Source organism: Enoplosus armatus, chromosome 10 (genome assembly GCF_043641665.1).
Source record: "Enoplosus armatus isolate fEnoArm2 chromosome 10, fEnoArm2.hap1, whole genome shotgun sequence".
Classification (NCBI taxonomy): Eukaryota; Metazoa; Chordata; class Actinopteri; order Centrarchiformes; family Enoplosidae; genus Enoplosus; species Enoplosus armatus.
This window is the reverse complement of record NC_092189.1, coordinates 4,982,212-4,998,558: the sequence shown is the minus strand read 5'-3', so window position 1 is coordinate 4,998,558 and position 16,347 is coordinate 4,982,212. Positions and strand designations below refer to the sequence as shown.

General features: G+C 43.0%; 1 protein-coding gene across 1 annotated transcript in view; it reads right to left on the bottom strand.

The window, feature by feature from the left end:
- LOC139291410 (CRACD-like protein) overlaps positions 1 to 16,347 on the bottom strand; it is a 41,309-nt gene that overhangs the window by 14,389 nt on the left and 10,573 nt on the right. Inside the window, exons 2-4 of the mRNA XM_070913428.1 lie at positions 5,040 to 5,122; positions 1,675 to 1,849; positions 368 to 494 (exon numbers count right to left, since the gene is read on the bottom strand). Of these exons, the coding sequence (XP_070769529.1) occupies positions 368 to 494; positions 1,675 to 1,849; positions 5,040 to 5,122 (385 nt within the window). The remainder of the gene's footprint in view (positions 1 to 367; positions 495 to 1,674; positions 1,850 to 5,039; positions 5,123 to 16,347) is intronic.

Below are 16,347 nucleotides of genomic sequence, written 5' to 3'. Positions count from 1 at the left end.
AGTCCGTCTGTCTGGGTCTCATGTCTTCCCGTTTTAGCCCGTTGTTGTGACAGACATTTGTTCTGTCTGTCTGCTTTTCTTTTCATCATCTGGCCCTTCATTTTGCTTTGACGGACGCTTCAGTTTTTAACCCTTCGCTGTGATACCCATCAGCGCCGCCTGACTACATACACTAACTAAATATACAGCAGATCAGCTGGTACCGCTCTGTCTGCCTTGATCAACTCCTTCGTTGATAAACACTGCTCATGACAGCTACTCCAGGAACAGACTAAGATACTTGTTGACACAGGAGCTCAAACGTGGCTCCTGTGGCTGCACAGTGGCTCAGACTAAAAGAGCAGGTATGCTTTTCACGTGTGTTTACCTGTAGTGATTTCACTTTCCCATGAATGCTGTCCTGAGATGCCCCCAGAGCCTCGTTGGCCTCCGATGAGTCAGACACAAAGACAGAGTCATGTGACAAGGCCTTGCCGCCCAGGCTGATCTTTGACCTTTGGGAAACAGGAAGAGGAAGAGATAAAACAAAGCAAGTGGTGTTTCACAGACTCGAAAACAAAATAAAGACAACTGGATGTTTGGAGGCTTAAAAGAAATGTTCTGTTACTCTTTTATTTCTCTTAAAATAAATCAATATTCCCTTTTTTGATGTTGTTTGTTGTCCAACTACATTGTGCCTCCTTAACCCCCCCCCCCCCCCCCCCCCCCCCAATGATTATGGGGAGGAACGCCTTCAATAAAACTGGAGCAGACATACGCTGTGACACCGAGGAAGAGCAGACGAGGCAGGAAGTGGCACAGCTTAGAAAAACAAAAGGAAATTAGGACTGTCCACAGGAAGACACATTCCACTGCTCGGAACGAAAAACAGGAAGCCACCAGCCTCAGCTGAGGAAGAACAGGAGATGGATGTTATAACACGGTCTTCCTTTCTTAAATGATCTCTGTCCTTTTCACGCAAGAGGAGACGTTTATCTCAATGGACAAAGGAACGGCAACAAATTGGGTAGAAACACAACACGGGGCTGCAGGGAAAAGGAAAACTTTTAACTGGCTTCTGCCATCAGTGGCTATGTTTTGTTGGTGAACCCCTTATAAATTCTTGTGGCGCGCGATAAGTGGCGGCTGAATAAAATACTGGAGGGTTTTAGGGATATCTTTGAAAAAACAAGGCGATGTTGCCAACATATCACTGGATTCATAGTTCAGCTCACCTTAGGGATCTGCCAGCCCACCAAAAACAATATTTTATGAATTAATTAGCTTCAGGTTTCAGTGACCCATTGTGGACTAAATGCCATTTCGAAGCCTTTTCTTCCCTGACACGGATACAGTTATGAGGGAAACACTAATAGATTTGGGCCAAAGCCAAAAAAAAAACAAAAAAAAACGGCAAGTACTTTTGAAAATTTTGGGTTTAAAATGTGCTCAAGTCAGATCTATTACAATGCACAGTTTAGAGATGATGATGAACAGAGATGTCCAGATCCTCTAACAAATATCAAACTATGTGAGAAGAGATAGCTGAGCTGAGGAGAGAGCTCTTCTGTGCCTTGAGATGCAAAATGTGGCGCTTAACCGAACATTTCCCCAATAAATGAACTGTGTCAGTGATTCAATGAAAGTGTTGCAGTCACAGTTGAAGTGTGTTTTTGTGTATGTGCCTGATCTTACCCGGAGCCCTTATCCTTCTCTGATCGAGTGAGCGTGTTATTTTCGGATGTTTTGCTGACATTGTCGCTCGACTGGCTGGCTTTAAGCCCGGCGTCTGCTCCCGCGGCTGGCGGCTCCTTTCTCTTCTTCCTGGCAAAGAATTTTTTAAACGTCTGGAACTTGGACTTCTTCTTTCCTGTGAGGACAAGTGAGAAACGAGAGAAAGGAAGACAATGAAAGAAACTGGTGTGAAGCCCCCCCCCCCCCCAACCACAGTTACCTTCTGCTGACAGCACTGCAGTGAACCATCACAACTAACTGCACGGTGATATATTAATGAGACAATTACACACACACACACGGCCCTCATATGAACTCTAGTTTGAGCAATTAGCCCTGTGCTGGCTGTAAAGGCTCGGGATGGATACACATGCACACAAACACACACTCTTGTGCTTGTAAACACACACTCCTGTGCCGCCCCCCCACCCCCCCCCAGCGAGTCCACCTCCATTAACACTGCAGTGGAAAAACTCAACAGCTCTTTTATGACTCTTTAAACAGCTACAAACTGCTTTCACTGCTTTCAGTCAGCAAGGCGCTCACCCCGAACTGGAAATGGTCCTCTCTCCGTCTGGCGGGAATACATGTGACGCGAGCTTACCAGACCCCTTGGCCCACTCTCATCTCTGCTTGAGGCTACATTAGCCGCCACCAGCATAACACACACGAATCTCAGACTAAACTCGGCGGCCGTGTTGCATTGTGGGTAATGTAGGCGCCAGGTTTTGACAAGAAAGAAGAATGTGTGGAATAAATCTCTTTGATACTTTTTGTCCTCATTGTGAGTCCGACAATGTTATAGGAGTGCGATGCTAAATTGGTGGAGTGCTCATCTGCATCTATCCTCCATCAGAGCTATAGGACAGTCCACAGCATAGCTTCATAATGTTGTGGGCACCATGACCTCTGACCTGACACATCCTCCTTGTTACAAAGACTAATTTGGAGCATCCCCAGTCCAGAAATATTTGGATATACTATCCCAACATACAGATATACGAGTCCCCAGAGACTGGACAGTGTTGAAACACAAAACTGAGGGAAAAGGAACTGTGAACAAAGAAGGAGCCGGGAGAGAAACAAAACAAACTGTGATCTAACTATTTTGAGAATTCACATCCCTGGGCCATAAAATGCTCTGGAAGAGACTTCAAAACAGACACATTCTTTCAACACTCGCTGTGTCACTCTCGTCCTTCACCCTGTGGGGAATCCTCCGGCATTCCCTCCTTTCTCTAAAAATACACTTTCTGGTTGGAGCTCAATCACAGCATGAACATGTCTGGAATCTAAACCTGGTAGCGGGGGCCGAGACGCTTAAAAATTCTGGGTCACTTGCTAAAGAACACGTCACGAAACGACTGAGCTTATTTATTTTGATGTTATAGATCTTACATTCTATATCACGCGTATGTGTAAGCAGCTTGCTTTCTTTTCTTTTGGGATCTGGTGTGTGTTATTAATAAATATCACACATCACACAAAAGAAATACAAGTCAAAATTACATTTCCTTCACATACTGTCTTTTCAGCGTGGAGAGCTAAATATAGCAGCTGTTGGACGGAGTTTGATGTGTTGCCATCAATCCATACATCGAAGATAATGTCATTACTTTTCATCCAATTTCTGTGAGGAAATGTTGGCTGCAAATTCTCCTCTCTTTTGTCTGGACCTTGAAGTGAACTGCTACATTTACTTGAGGAGCTTCCAGCCTGCTTTTGCTGATGCTTTCCTGAGGCCTTTCTGCACTGCCAAGAGGAAAAAAGTCAGGGGGAAACTCCAGCCGGCAGCGCCATTTATTGTGCTATTTTAGGCACAATACAGTATTAAGTCAAAGGTCTGTGTTCAGAGAGTTGAAAAAAGGCCACCGCTTCAATGGAAGGTCAGTGGAGCTCTGTGGCCATTGTAGGTCTAAGATACTTTCAGCCCCAAATATACATTCTTTCAGTTACAAACATGAATACACACACACAGACACACACACACTCAAAATAACATCATGGGAATTAAAGGTCAATATTGGGGGGGAACTGAACTCAATGAGAAGACGGTGACCTTTGACAGGGAAACAATGTCGTGGACAGAGTGAGAAAGAGGAGGAGGAGGAGGAGGAAGAGGAGGGAACCTAGAACATAATGTAGAAAAAAATGTCTATATTGTTTTTGGGTCAGGACATGGACATGACACTTTATTTGAGATATTTTGTCCAGACTCCATGATCTGTGGAGTCACGCCGGACGTTCAGCTCTGCTAGAAGTGAATCACCAAACGTCCTGCAACAAACTACACATAATGGATTGTCTCTTACATGTCAGAATTAAAAGGGGACCTAGTTTAGACCCAGTCCACTTGCTTGGACTGTGGACGCGGTGTTCCCAACAATCCCAACAGCGCTTCAGCTAAACGGCTTCACCCACACACGGTCACCTCTCTGACCTCCCATTGCACTTCGTTCCTCGTTCCCATCATATCAGCGGCATATGTGCTATCCATCTGTATAGACAGTGCGCATCTGTGCTTTGTTTGTGTGTGTGCCTGTATATGAGTGCGAGATGACGATGATGGCTCGCTCTGTTCCTTCATTTCCTGCCAACAGCAGCGAGGAGGATCTAGATTGTTAAAGCCGGCCTGATCTTCCCTGCTGTGTGTGTGTGTGTGTGTGTGTACAAAATCTCATTGCTGATATGATGAAGACTTCCATACACCACTACCCACCCTATTCTGACACTAATAAAGTTTGTTATTTTTAGTCCTCGGTAGAAAGAGCAGTTCCTGAGAGACCATTCTGACTTTATAGCACAAATATGTTTATATTAAAAAGTAGAGATTTGCAATTAAGTCCTGGTGACAGAAGATATTGCGAGCGACCCATCAACACTGAAGTCATTCCAAAAGTTTCATTTTGGAATTTAAAGCACTACAAATATTCATTTTTGTCAATAAACTTAGCGAGCTGTTTCATTTTAACAACATGAATAAACTACAAACTTTGCACTTCATGGTTCTAATGATGTTCCAAATTAGCTGGTTTCAGTGTTTTAATTGTGGAAAAATCTAAATTAGTTGACAATTACATATATTAAAACTATAGAAAAGGCCATTTCACACACTGTGACTCTGTGAGTCTGTAGACTCCCAAAAAGGAAAAGGCTAAAAAACATGAACACAGTGTTTGATCGGACGTCTAATTCTACTGCGAGCCCCTTTCTTCACTGATCTCACGTGAAAACGTTTTAACTGATATATCAAATAATAATAATTATATATATATATATATATATATATATATGTATAACTGACATTAATTAAATCAAACTGTTACCTGAGCACTCTTCCGCCACCTCAGCAGGCTCCTGATTGGCCATCACATCTGGAGGTCCTGACGCCATGGCAGCGCTGTCACTGCTGTGAGACGGGGAGAGAGAGAGAGACTGATGAGCAGAACTGTCCCTCAAAAGAACACGAGTGCAATCATTTGAAGATAACATGACTAACTGGACTGATTGATACTGTTTGCACAACACAACAGCACACTGATAAACTCCAGAAGAGGTCGAGGCGGGGGAGGATGCTCGTGCCTCCTTGACAATAATGCATATAACCATTTTGCTTAAGGAAGCTGGGAAAATGTAATAAACCTTATATCTCCAACCCTATACTTTTATTGGAATCAATCATTCATTAGGAATTTGGTCAAGTGTAAGAGGCTGAACTCAACACACAACTAAAGATTGTGACTTTTTATTGTGGAAAAAAAGCCTGACGTTCAGACGTTGTCAACCTGTAGAGTTAATACTGTATGTTTTTCTTTAAGGTGTGGCTTTGTTTGGGTGGTGAGAGACAGAGCCTGAACGTGGGCGTCTCGCGCCAAAAACAATATTAAGAGAGCACAAATTCTCTACAGTCTTTTCTTCCTCTGCGACATCTACCGGGCTGCGTTACTTTGCGACAGTGTTTATCTTGGCCCGCCTCTATCTCCTTGTATCGCTCATATGCCAGCCTGACCACTTGCAATGTGATCGGGCTCGCTTGGATTACAATGCGATTAAAGTCCCGTTTGGGAGTGTCGTGACCGCCAGTAAAAGTAGCTTGGCATGGGCCGGGCGGCAAAATCTGAAATCACAAAGGACTACGCAGACAGAGCGAGTTCACTTGAAGGATTAAAAAGCCGCCTGCACTGTAACGAGCCACTGCTTTATCAAATCATTTCAAAACCTGCTGAGTAAACTCCTAAATGCATTAACACTGATCCATTTCCGCATTCCTTAAAAGATGAGCATGTGTTAAATTGCTGAGACGCACTTCAGTTTGCTATTTAAACTGCTTCTCTACAATCCAAACAGTCTCAGCAGAGGCATCTCAGCTATGTTTCCAGCGCTCTGCTCTGCCCTCCACTGCTGCCTGCTGAAAGCTTCACGTCTCAGCACCAGCAGATGCCCAGCAACCCTTAACACAAACTCAAACAGACGTGAAATCACATTACAAACTGATATCTTGTTATTGCAGCGTGGAGGTCACCACATTCCCGGCTGCTGACCTTTACTGCGTGGTACGACAGTATCAGAGGTCGGTATCGGATACATTTCAGAATCACTTGTGAGTTTTTTTTAATCTTGACTTTATTTCACAGGACTATTAACGAGCCTTGTCCAGCGTACAGGAAGCTGGGGGCCATGTGAGAGTTCAGCTCCAGCATGCTGAATCAGTTAGCTGCTGTCTCGTACGGAGGGAGCATTAATTCACCAGGTTTTACATGACTCCCTATTCTAGCCTCAAATCGAATTAGCTGCACGCTTTATGTGCAAGATTTCCTGGGTAGTTTGGCAGGAAGCGGAGTCGTCACAGATGTGGGTTTTCTGTAAATTGACATCTCTGAATGATTGCGGCTATGTCACTGTTTGGTGCAGAGATGGGAAATTTTCTCTTTGGTCAAACTTCATAACAGCATTTGGGAAACTTTTCATGTACAACAGATGACAATAAGCGTGACACCATGATGAGCTGCCACAAGGCAATACAGATGTGCAACACCACACAGCTAAAGCAGCTACACCAAAACCTAATCGCTCACTGGTCTCGGTAACAGAATTGAATTTCTTGTTCTCATGTTGGTTCTCTGTTTGACTATTACATCTCGTACAGGCACTCGGTGCAAAACTGAAATAATTAGCTAACACCAGCAGTCTAACGAGTTAAACTAAAAAGGCGACCATGGTAAACGTTATACCTGCAAACCATCCTGTATATCCAGAGCCTGGTTATCTAGCTCTATATGGAAAACCTCAAACTAATGAAACCATTTAATAGAAATAAATAGTACATTTTTGGAGAATAGTGTTACAGACTTGTTGGGAAATGGTAGAAAATAAAAGGTAAATGACACAAAAATGAAGGATGAAAGAATTCCAATATTTTCATGGTTTGTAAGATTGTCCATTAATTAGCAAATGTTTTCCCTCTATAATACGGAGGAAAGAAACGCTCGAAACACCTATTGATTGTCCCAGCTACATACGATTATGAATGTTGCAGTTGCAGTTAATGTGATTTCACGCTGATAAAACTGATTCTGGGATCAAATGAAACCGTTAAAATAATGTAGTTAGTTAAACTGTGAGCCAACGCGGATGAGAAGTTCGTAAGGTGCTATTAATAAAATCAGCTGCATCAACAGACATGGACACGATACTCCATCCACTGACATTCACACGTGATTTTGTTGATGGCTCCAGGAAAAGCTGGTAAGTTGGGATCCTTTTAGCAAAACACTAAAATATGTTTTAATATGGTAGAGTCACGTCTTCACTTCCTTTTTGGAAGGTTTACAGGGCAGCCATGTTTGCCACGCTCGCTGTTTGCGTGAACCGACTCTTTTCTCTCCATTAAGGGAAGCGGCTGGAGAGCTTCTTGTCAACTGTGTTTACAGCGAGTTTGTATTATAGAAACAGATGGAACATTCCAGAGGGCTGCTTGACGTGCTGAGGGGCTTTCGTCAGTATTACCGTTACATAACCATTAGCTATTATCGTCATCTTAACCCTTGTTAAAGTCATGAGAAGCATCATCGTCTCCAACTTTTCTTTCTCCTCATCTCCAGCAGAGAGAGAAACAACTGGACTAAACTGGAACAGCCTGCGACACCACTTCTTTAATAAACCTTAAAACTACGGCATTTACATTATTTCAATATTCGCATCATTGCATCACATGGCCACAACGACGCTGTTGTTGTTGGTGTTGTTGTTGTTGCTGTTGTTGTCATGAGCTGATAGGGCTGGACTAATCCATTTCCTTTCTGATGCCACAGGAAGACACTGCAGCCAAAAGTTCACCACACACACACACACACACACACACACACACACACACACACACACACACACACACACACACACACACACACACACACACACACACACACACACACACACACACACACACACACACACACAGCGGTTCAAGAGCCTTAATAACATCTCTAGGAAACAGACACAAAGAAACAGATAAGCACAGACAGACATATAGTATATTGCCTATGATATGAACACAGGAAACAATGTCAAAAGTGTCTGTGAGAGAAGGGAAACCAGTCGAAACACATACTAACACCACAGGACTACATCTTCCAACAACGGGTGAGAAAACTGAACATACCACAACAGGTGATGGCATTTTAAAATGTACGCTTCTATATTTGGGAACTAAAAAAATTCTAGTCTATAAAGTCTATAAAGGCTCTGTCCAAAGTTCAAAAGTCAGACTAGTCACACCTTTAAAGCTCATTACCTAACACATGGTATCCCGTTAGTTTATTCCATACATACATGGGAAAAGATGGACGACATGACAGCTCCCCAAAAGTGAAGCCAAACATCTTGATCGCCCCCTGGTAAGCTGGCTGCAGCAGAGGTCATAAGCCCCGCCCCCTCCATGTTAGCGGATGGTGATGATGCTATAAAAAGTGGGTGTGAGATAATGATTGACAGCTGTGATTGACTGCGGTGCCCTCAATATCCACCCCCCCGATCACTACTGCGCAGACTCCAAATGTCACCAGTGCAAGATGGCAGCAGCCGTATGTGGGATATTTTGCCTTAATTTTTGTACAGTGGGAGGAAGTGGAGACGTGTCGTCCATCTTTATATATATACAGTCTATGGTTCAAGGTCAGATGGTCAGGGTCAAAATGACTGACCTGCGCCCACTTCCAAAGCCGGCTCCCCATGGTGACATCCTCCGCTTCATCTACGAGAAGGATGGAGGGACGATAAGGGGAGGGAGGAGGAAAATGGAAAGACGAGCAGAAAGATAGATTTGAAGTGAGGAGACAAACAACAAGACAGGGGAAAATAATTATAGACGAGAGGATGAGTGAGGGACACATAAATAAAAGAGCAAGTGGGGGAGAAAGAAAGCAAGCGCAAAGGGAGACAGTGAGAAAACAGAGGAGACGGGGACAAATACAAGACAGAGGGAGGGAAGGGGTCAAGGAAAGGGGTTGTGGGAAAGAGCAGCATGAAAGGAAAGAAGAGTCAGTTAGATAAACAGACGAATATTAGGAAGAAGAGAGGGACAAAAGAGAAAACAGACTTACAGTAAACACTGAGGCCTTCCTGTCTACCAAAGATGGTAAGAAGCCCTCAGTGAAATGATTTCCTCACTCACACGTCACATTAAAATAAGCACACTAATGGCTTGACGGCTCAGCAACAATAAACTCTGCCGGGGAAGAGAAAAGGAATCTAGCACAGCTTGATCCTTGTGCAGTGGCCGTATTTCCAAACTAAATCCTCCAAAAAGTATGCCTTCATTAGCTCGCCACCACATGGTTTCAGACTGTTCAAATCAGCCAAACTATTCAATCATCAAAAAAAATTAAAGCAGTTATTTGCAGTGGTAAATAGTTTCTCTTTGCTGTTAATGTGAAACGTCATCGGGTTTTAATGCGATGGCTGATCAGAAGCGTACTTTATATGCTTACACTGATCCAGTTTGACTGAGTTTATACCTTGAATCTGGTTTATGTTGCAGCTTTGGGACATGTTTACAGTACACCGAGTCACCAGTTTATTCGATACACCTGTACAGTCTAACTTAATCCAATACGCCAGCTCTGCGATGGACCCCGCCTTTGCTGACAGCTTCGGTCAGAAAGCTGAGGCTGCAGTAAGTAGCTGTTTAATATTGGGCTTTATACTGAGAGCAGTTTTGCCAGGTAGCAAATTAATTATTCAAATCCAATGTAATGTAGCCAGAACTGAGTCTGCAACGTGCAGTATGTCCCGCAGTTCACAATATTTGGTTGGTATGGTTTATCCATTGATCAGCTCATTGCCAATGGGCTCCACCTATAACATAACCCATAACAAACAAAAGTTGTTAATTAAGAGGCTGTGAGTGGTGACAGTGGACACATTAGTAGAACAGTAAATATCATATTTAGGTATTTTAAGAATTATTGATCATCTTACAAAGGGCTACAAATACAATAGTAGACCAGTAACGCTGATTGAGAGGTGTTTCTAATATCCATCGGAATATTGAGCCCCTTTCAGACCTGTACCACCCTGGTCATGTTTACGTGAAAAGGCAATCTGACCAGGTTGCACCTAGAAACATTTCCATATCACCGTCAACGCGGAACAATGTCGGAATTGAATGGCGGCAGATTAACGTAAAGGCTGTTGCAGCAGGAGGTAAAACATGCAGAGAAAGAGATTAAATATGCATCTTGTAACGTCTCAACCTTCATCTTTTCTGCACAAAGACAATAAAATGAGTTAAGAATAAACCATGAAACACTGTGAAGGAGCCAGTGTTTAAGGTGTTGAGGAGATTCTTCACGTATCAGATCAGTCTAGAAAAGTACTTGTCCCCTCCCGTGAACCAGGTGCCAAATACCGTTTTCTGGATGTCTGAATGAAGCCGTAAGGAACATTAACAAGAATGACAAAAGGCCATCACTTTGACAGCAGTGTCACATGTTCGATGTCTGAAAGGGGCTTTAGAACCTGTCGTACGGCCGGTATTGCATTTCACAGCAGTGTTCACCAAATATAAAACTAAATCAAGCAGTAAAACATAATCCAACAGTTTAACATGTCAGAGAGGGTGTGGGAACCTTATAAACCCGCTAAGAGTCTGACACTATATTTCACAATCCCAACATTTAACAAGCCGGAGCTCCCGCTTCACTTTATATTCTCATATACAAGAGCAAGTTACATCATTTTTTAACTTGGTTTTATTTAAAGATGCTAATCCGTCTGCAGCATTGCATTGCATGCAGTGTAAACACTCTCCTGCACTTCATTAGCTTTATTTGGAACTGTGTGCCTGTGCACGAGAGAGAGAGAGAGAGTGAGAGTGAGTGTGTGTGTGTGTGTGTGTCAGCCTCATTACATAACAATGGATTAACATGTAGAGGTATTCAGACCAGTAGGAGGTCTGCCTTTATTAGACAGATGAAATAACCTCATTAACACCCACATACAGTTAGCACGCACACTGACACACACACACACACAGAGTGAAGACAGACATGTCCATATTTGTCCTTAAATCTGTGCTAAAAGGTGGCTTGCGTACACACAAGCAAGTTAACACACACACACACACCTCCTGCCATGCCATCTGCTGTAAACTAAGTCTTGTCCAGCTGATGTAGACAGAACAAAGTCCAAATCCAGACAACACAAATCCATGACTGGACTGAACACTGTCCAGGTTTGCACAGTGAAAACAAACCTCATCTAGGAATCCTACTGATTAGCAAAATAGTATAGATGCAAGTTGAAGAGACATTCAGATAAACGTGGGAGTGAACGATGGGTGGAGATGAACGCCGAGCTCTTTCTTTGTCGTAGATGACAATAACTTTACTTTGTCTACGGGGGCTCCCGTCCTTCTGACGTAGAGCAAATCCAATCTAATTCAGCTTTAATCCCTCAATGGACCCAGTGTTACCAGACTCATTACATCACAAGCTCACGGTGCCGGCTAACTGGCTCCTGTCAGCACCAACAGGCAGATATCTGACATGATGTCAGACAACAGTGACAACTCTGAAGATCGCCCCTGTGGTACTGATTATTGACTCAGAAAAACAGGCTTTTAATACAGTTAATAAACCCATTCATGATTGTAAAATGATTCCTCTGTACACAGACACCTGTATCTTCCTGTATATCTAAAAGGAATCATCTGATCTAGGTATACAGAGGCTTCCATAGTGGGTCCCATAGTGGACTTTCGAGCTTTTACAACACAAATCCACTCCACTCCTGATCCTTCTGTACCGCCAGCACTAAACTAGGCTAACATGGACCTGATTACATTACCTCAGCAATTAGGGACCACAGAATAAGAGATTTACAGTGAAACAGCTGCTGTAGGACAAGAACAAATATGCTGTGCCGCTTGCAACTGAAATATTTTGACAATGTTGAGTAAAACACCATAAACACCGAAATCTGACGTCCATTGCTGCAGAGCCTCTGTGGCTCTGTGTAACTGTGACTAGATCAAGGAATCTTGTAATGCTTTCGGCCTTAGATAACATGATTAAATTACAGAAACGATTTTCCATTAGGCTCGAACAGAACAAACCCCTTAGCTGTGTGGCCGTACACAGTAAAAGCAGAGCGAAGCCTTAATCATGTGAGAGCAGAGCAGAAAGAGCTAACTCTGTTTATGAATGAAATTCTGTTTTCTATCGTACGATTCATCCCTTGAATACTCATTCACATACTACCAGTGTTTCTAAAAATCCAAAAAGGTCGGGATGCTTTGGGTTGATGATCGCTGTGATGGTTCTTTGGTGTTTCCGTGGGTGGAATCTGGACTGCTGAAACTTTGGCTATAATATTCAGTCTCTTATTTCAGTAGCAAGGATCACCATCAATATATCATGGCGTGGAATCCATGTGGGGAAACCTGAAAAGACCAGTCAAAGACTTATTTTTAGGTGCTTGGCCAGAGAAGCCAAGAATCTATTCCCCATGTTTGAGACACAAAAACAAGGCCAGCATAGTGAGAGGAGATGAGAGGCCGAGCGCAGGGAGGGTAGATGAACTGGCCACTGGTAATATGATGTTAGTGGGTCTATGACCAGCCGCAAGCCTTCAATTTCCACAGAGAGAAAGAGAGAGATCCAGAAGTGAACCGAGAAAGAATTGCGAGGGAGCCGAACGACTTTTCTAGTCAGCTGGAATGGTGAACTTGGTTGACTGGGATGAGCCACCACTGAGCACAGATATAGCTATAGATGGACATGTTGTATATACAGAAATAAGCAGCATGCATGTCAACTTCAAAGTGTGTACACAACATGAAGTATGTACCGTATGCACCATTTCAGGAGGTGTACATTCATTATAGGGAATGATATTATTTAGTTATTTTTAGCCTTCACTTTTCTCTACTGCACACATGCTATGAATCACAGTAGGATTAGTATAATGACAGCATTCACTTTGACTGAAGTTCTACTCAGTACTCCCTCATTAGCCAAGCAGAACAACCGTAAGTTCCACATGGAGCCTGTCTCTTAAGCATGGAGCATGTCTGGAGCATGTCAGTGGCATCAATCCTCTCATTTAACTCTCGGCCAGAAAGCAAATGCGTCTCTTTTCCAAAATATCAACTCCTTTAAACAAACCAGTCGTATCAGGGGTTCAGACTTTGTCATTAATTCACACTGTAGCTAAAGGACAGTAGCTCGTCCTGGATCTGGTTTATTCTGTGATGGACTACTGAACGCTATACAAGGTCCAGTCTGGCTGTTTCCATCTGCCGTCTTGTCACATGTCTTTCTGCACGTTATCTAATAACACATTAATGGGGAACAGCACGTAAGAAAAGGCTCCCATTACTCTCTCCCCAGATGTTCAAAAGCTTTAACATGAGTGTTGTTATTGCCGGACCCATCTCCGTTACTTGAAGGGGCACAATTTGAGCCAAAGGGCCATAAAAGGATATGAGGAATATATAAAGAATGTGGCCAGATAACACAGCTCCACACCAACATTTCTTTATTCCCTCCTCCCCTGTTTGTCTCTTCATTCTTTATACCCCCTGTCTCATTATCTCACCGTCCCTCTCCTCTCTCTGTCTTTGTCTGTTCCAACCGCACATACCTAACTGGGAACATGGCCTTTAGAACCGCGGCACTTCCCTCTTGACCCATTCAACCATTCAACGCCTGCACGGTCAGCAGGAGACGGTGACTACGAAGGAAATTACACATTACATTTCAGTCCTGACCTGTAAAGAATGTCACTGTTACTTTGACTTTCCCATGCCTTAAAAAGCAAAGAAAAGATTTGAGAGAGCAACAGCGCTAAGCAGAATTGGTCGAAATTTCTTTTAGGCTGCAGTGCCGACTTAAAAAGGTGTGGAAGAGGATCATCTAAAATGAGATACTTTGTGGGTATTTCTCACCTGAAAGTGTAAAGTAGAGAGCTTGGCCATTATGCAAAGATCAGAAGATCTGTTGGCACGATCTTTGTTAACCTCGGAACAAAAGCTCCTAAAAATCGTTGTTATTTTCTCATCTGTAATGTTGAAATGGTCCCATCAACAATCTGCCAAGAGGTTTCAATGCAACGTCATTAGTGAGATGCACATACATGAAGGGAGTAGAAAACGAAGCAAAATGAAAATATGAATGAATGAATGAATGAATGAATGAGGGACGTATTGTGTTCTTAACAAACAGCAGGAATTGATTTAGTATATGCTAATGTTACTTTTTCTTAATGCTAACAGTACTTGTGTGAGAGGGGGCTTCTGTGCTTTTCACCCATGCTGCCGTTTGATGTTTTGGGACACTCAACAGTTCATTTCTCACCACCTGTAGAGCTTTGTGTACAGTAACAGGCCAGTGGTAACAGGTTTGGATTTGCCTACAAATGTACCTGTAAACCTATTTTGACTGGTTTCCAGAGATTTGCTTCATTTTCTAAATGCTGAAAATGCCCATAATCAAGCTACCAGGACATTATGGCAACGTGTTTCCTGCTGCAGGTGCATCCGGGATTGCTTGTAAAGGGGAAACCCATCTGTAAGTAAAACATTACTTTGCCCTGATACATGAACCTTGTAATTCCCAACATTGTATTTACACAGTGAACTACAATGACCTTTAACATACAGCGTGAGGCAGCACATCCGTGATGCACATTTCCAATCACAGTGCATCAGAGCCAACAACAGTTGCCTCGGTAATGTAGGAGTAGCCATTAAATATCGCAACGCCCTCAGTTTAAATTTAACTGAGAGACCCTGGTGCTTGAAAAATATGACTCGCTGGGATTTAGAGATGTGAGCAATATCATTGGTTGGATCTCCTTCCAATGCTGGTGAAGTAAAATGACAATCTGTGGAAATCACTGAGTCATAAAATGCGGTTTGATTTGAGTCCAATGTGTGCCAAGTCTACGTGGATCATATAAACCTGCAATTATGAAGAGGAAAATGGGAAACAAAACAAACGCCACACTGTAACAGAGCGTGTTGCACGTAACAGCAGTGATACACTGTGACTGAAACAAAACCAGAGACCGGAGCTTGTTGTAAAGAAGTTTCCAGATAAGCTACAAAAGAGAGTTTAGCTACTTAGTTCAGCATGCCTGACTGTATTAATCTGGACTAGTACTGTAGTAATCCAGCAGAAGCAGGGTAAACCAACTGGTGAGTAATTGTCCACAACCAGGGTCTTATAACTAAAAGTGTCGTGACACAGTGTCGGAGTAAAGTAGTCAAAGCTTGGCTTGTTTCAGGGGAAAACACTCAAGCTTCTGAAGAATGTGTTGTGATCAAAAGTCTCGTCATCCCTCAAATTCCAGTTAACTGCTTAAAGAACTGGATGGGATTGATTGGTAGACGTCTTCCAGAGTTTATTTTGGCTGAATTATGTCTCAATATGAAGGTATAGTCTTGCCTAAGTCACCCTCAAAAATCACACCTCCTCCTTTTTTTTCTTCCTTTATTTCTAAACTGGACAGGACATGAATGAACTCTGGAAGAGTGTTAAACAAAGCTGAAATTCTCAGTCAGCTTCAGATTCAATAACATTGTTGAAAACACGATTATTGTCCAAATAGCTCCAAAAAAAAGCTCGCCGTTTGGTTGCAATTTAGAAACCATTGTTTTGTGTGGGTTTCTCTTGTCTTCCAGCTGTCCTGCCTTTGCCTCTCCTCCATCTCCTCTCCCCTCCAGTTCGAAACGGGGCTGTGCTCTTAGCAACAAGCCTTACATGGACTCAAGACAGAAACTGACCAAACACTCTCATCAGTCACTCTGCACAGTCTACATTCATTTACAGCTGCATCACCATTCCTGCTGAACAAACTCAACCTACTGTGGTTACACAGTGACTGCTGGACCAGGGGAAACACTGGGGAAGACGGGGCCTGGTGAGAAAGTGACAACACACACTTGTCCTCGGCTTTAAGACTCCCATCCGTTTACAATATAGAGTTCTACACCACTGGTGGGCTGAGCCTAAACCTGCCGAAGTTTTGCAAAATCGAAATCAAGGCTAAAATGCTGAAGGTACAAAATCACTAATTGGGTTGTTGCCAATTAAGCCTTTAGTCACTGTTGTTATGCGTGTCAAGCTTTCCCCT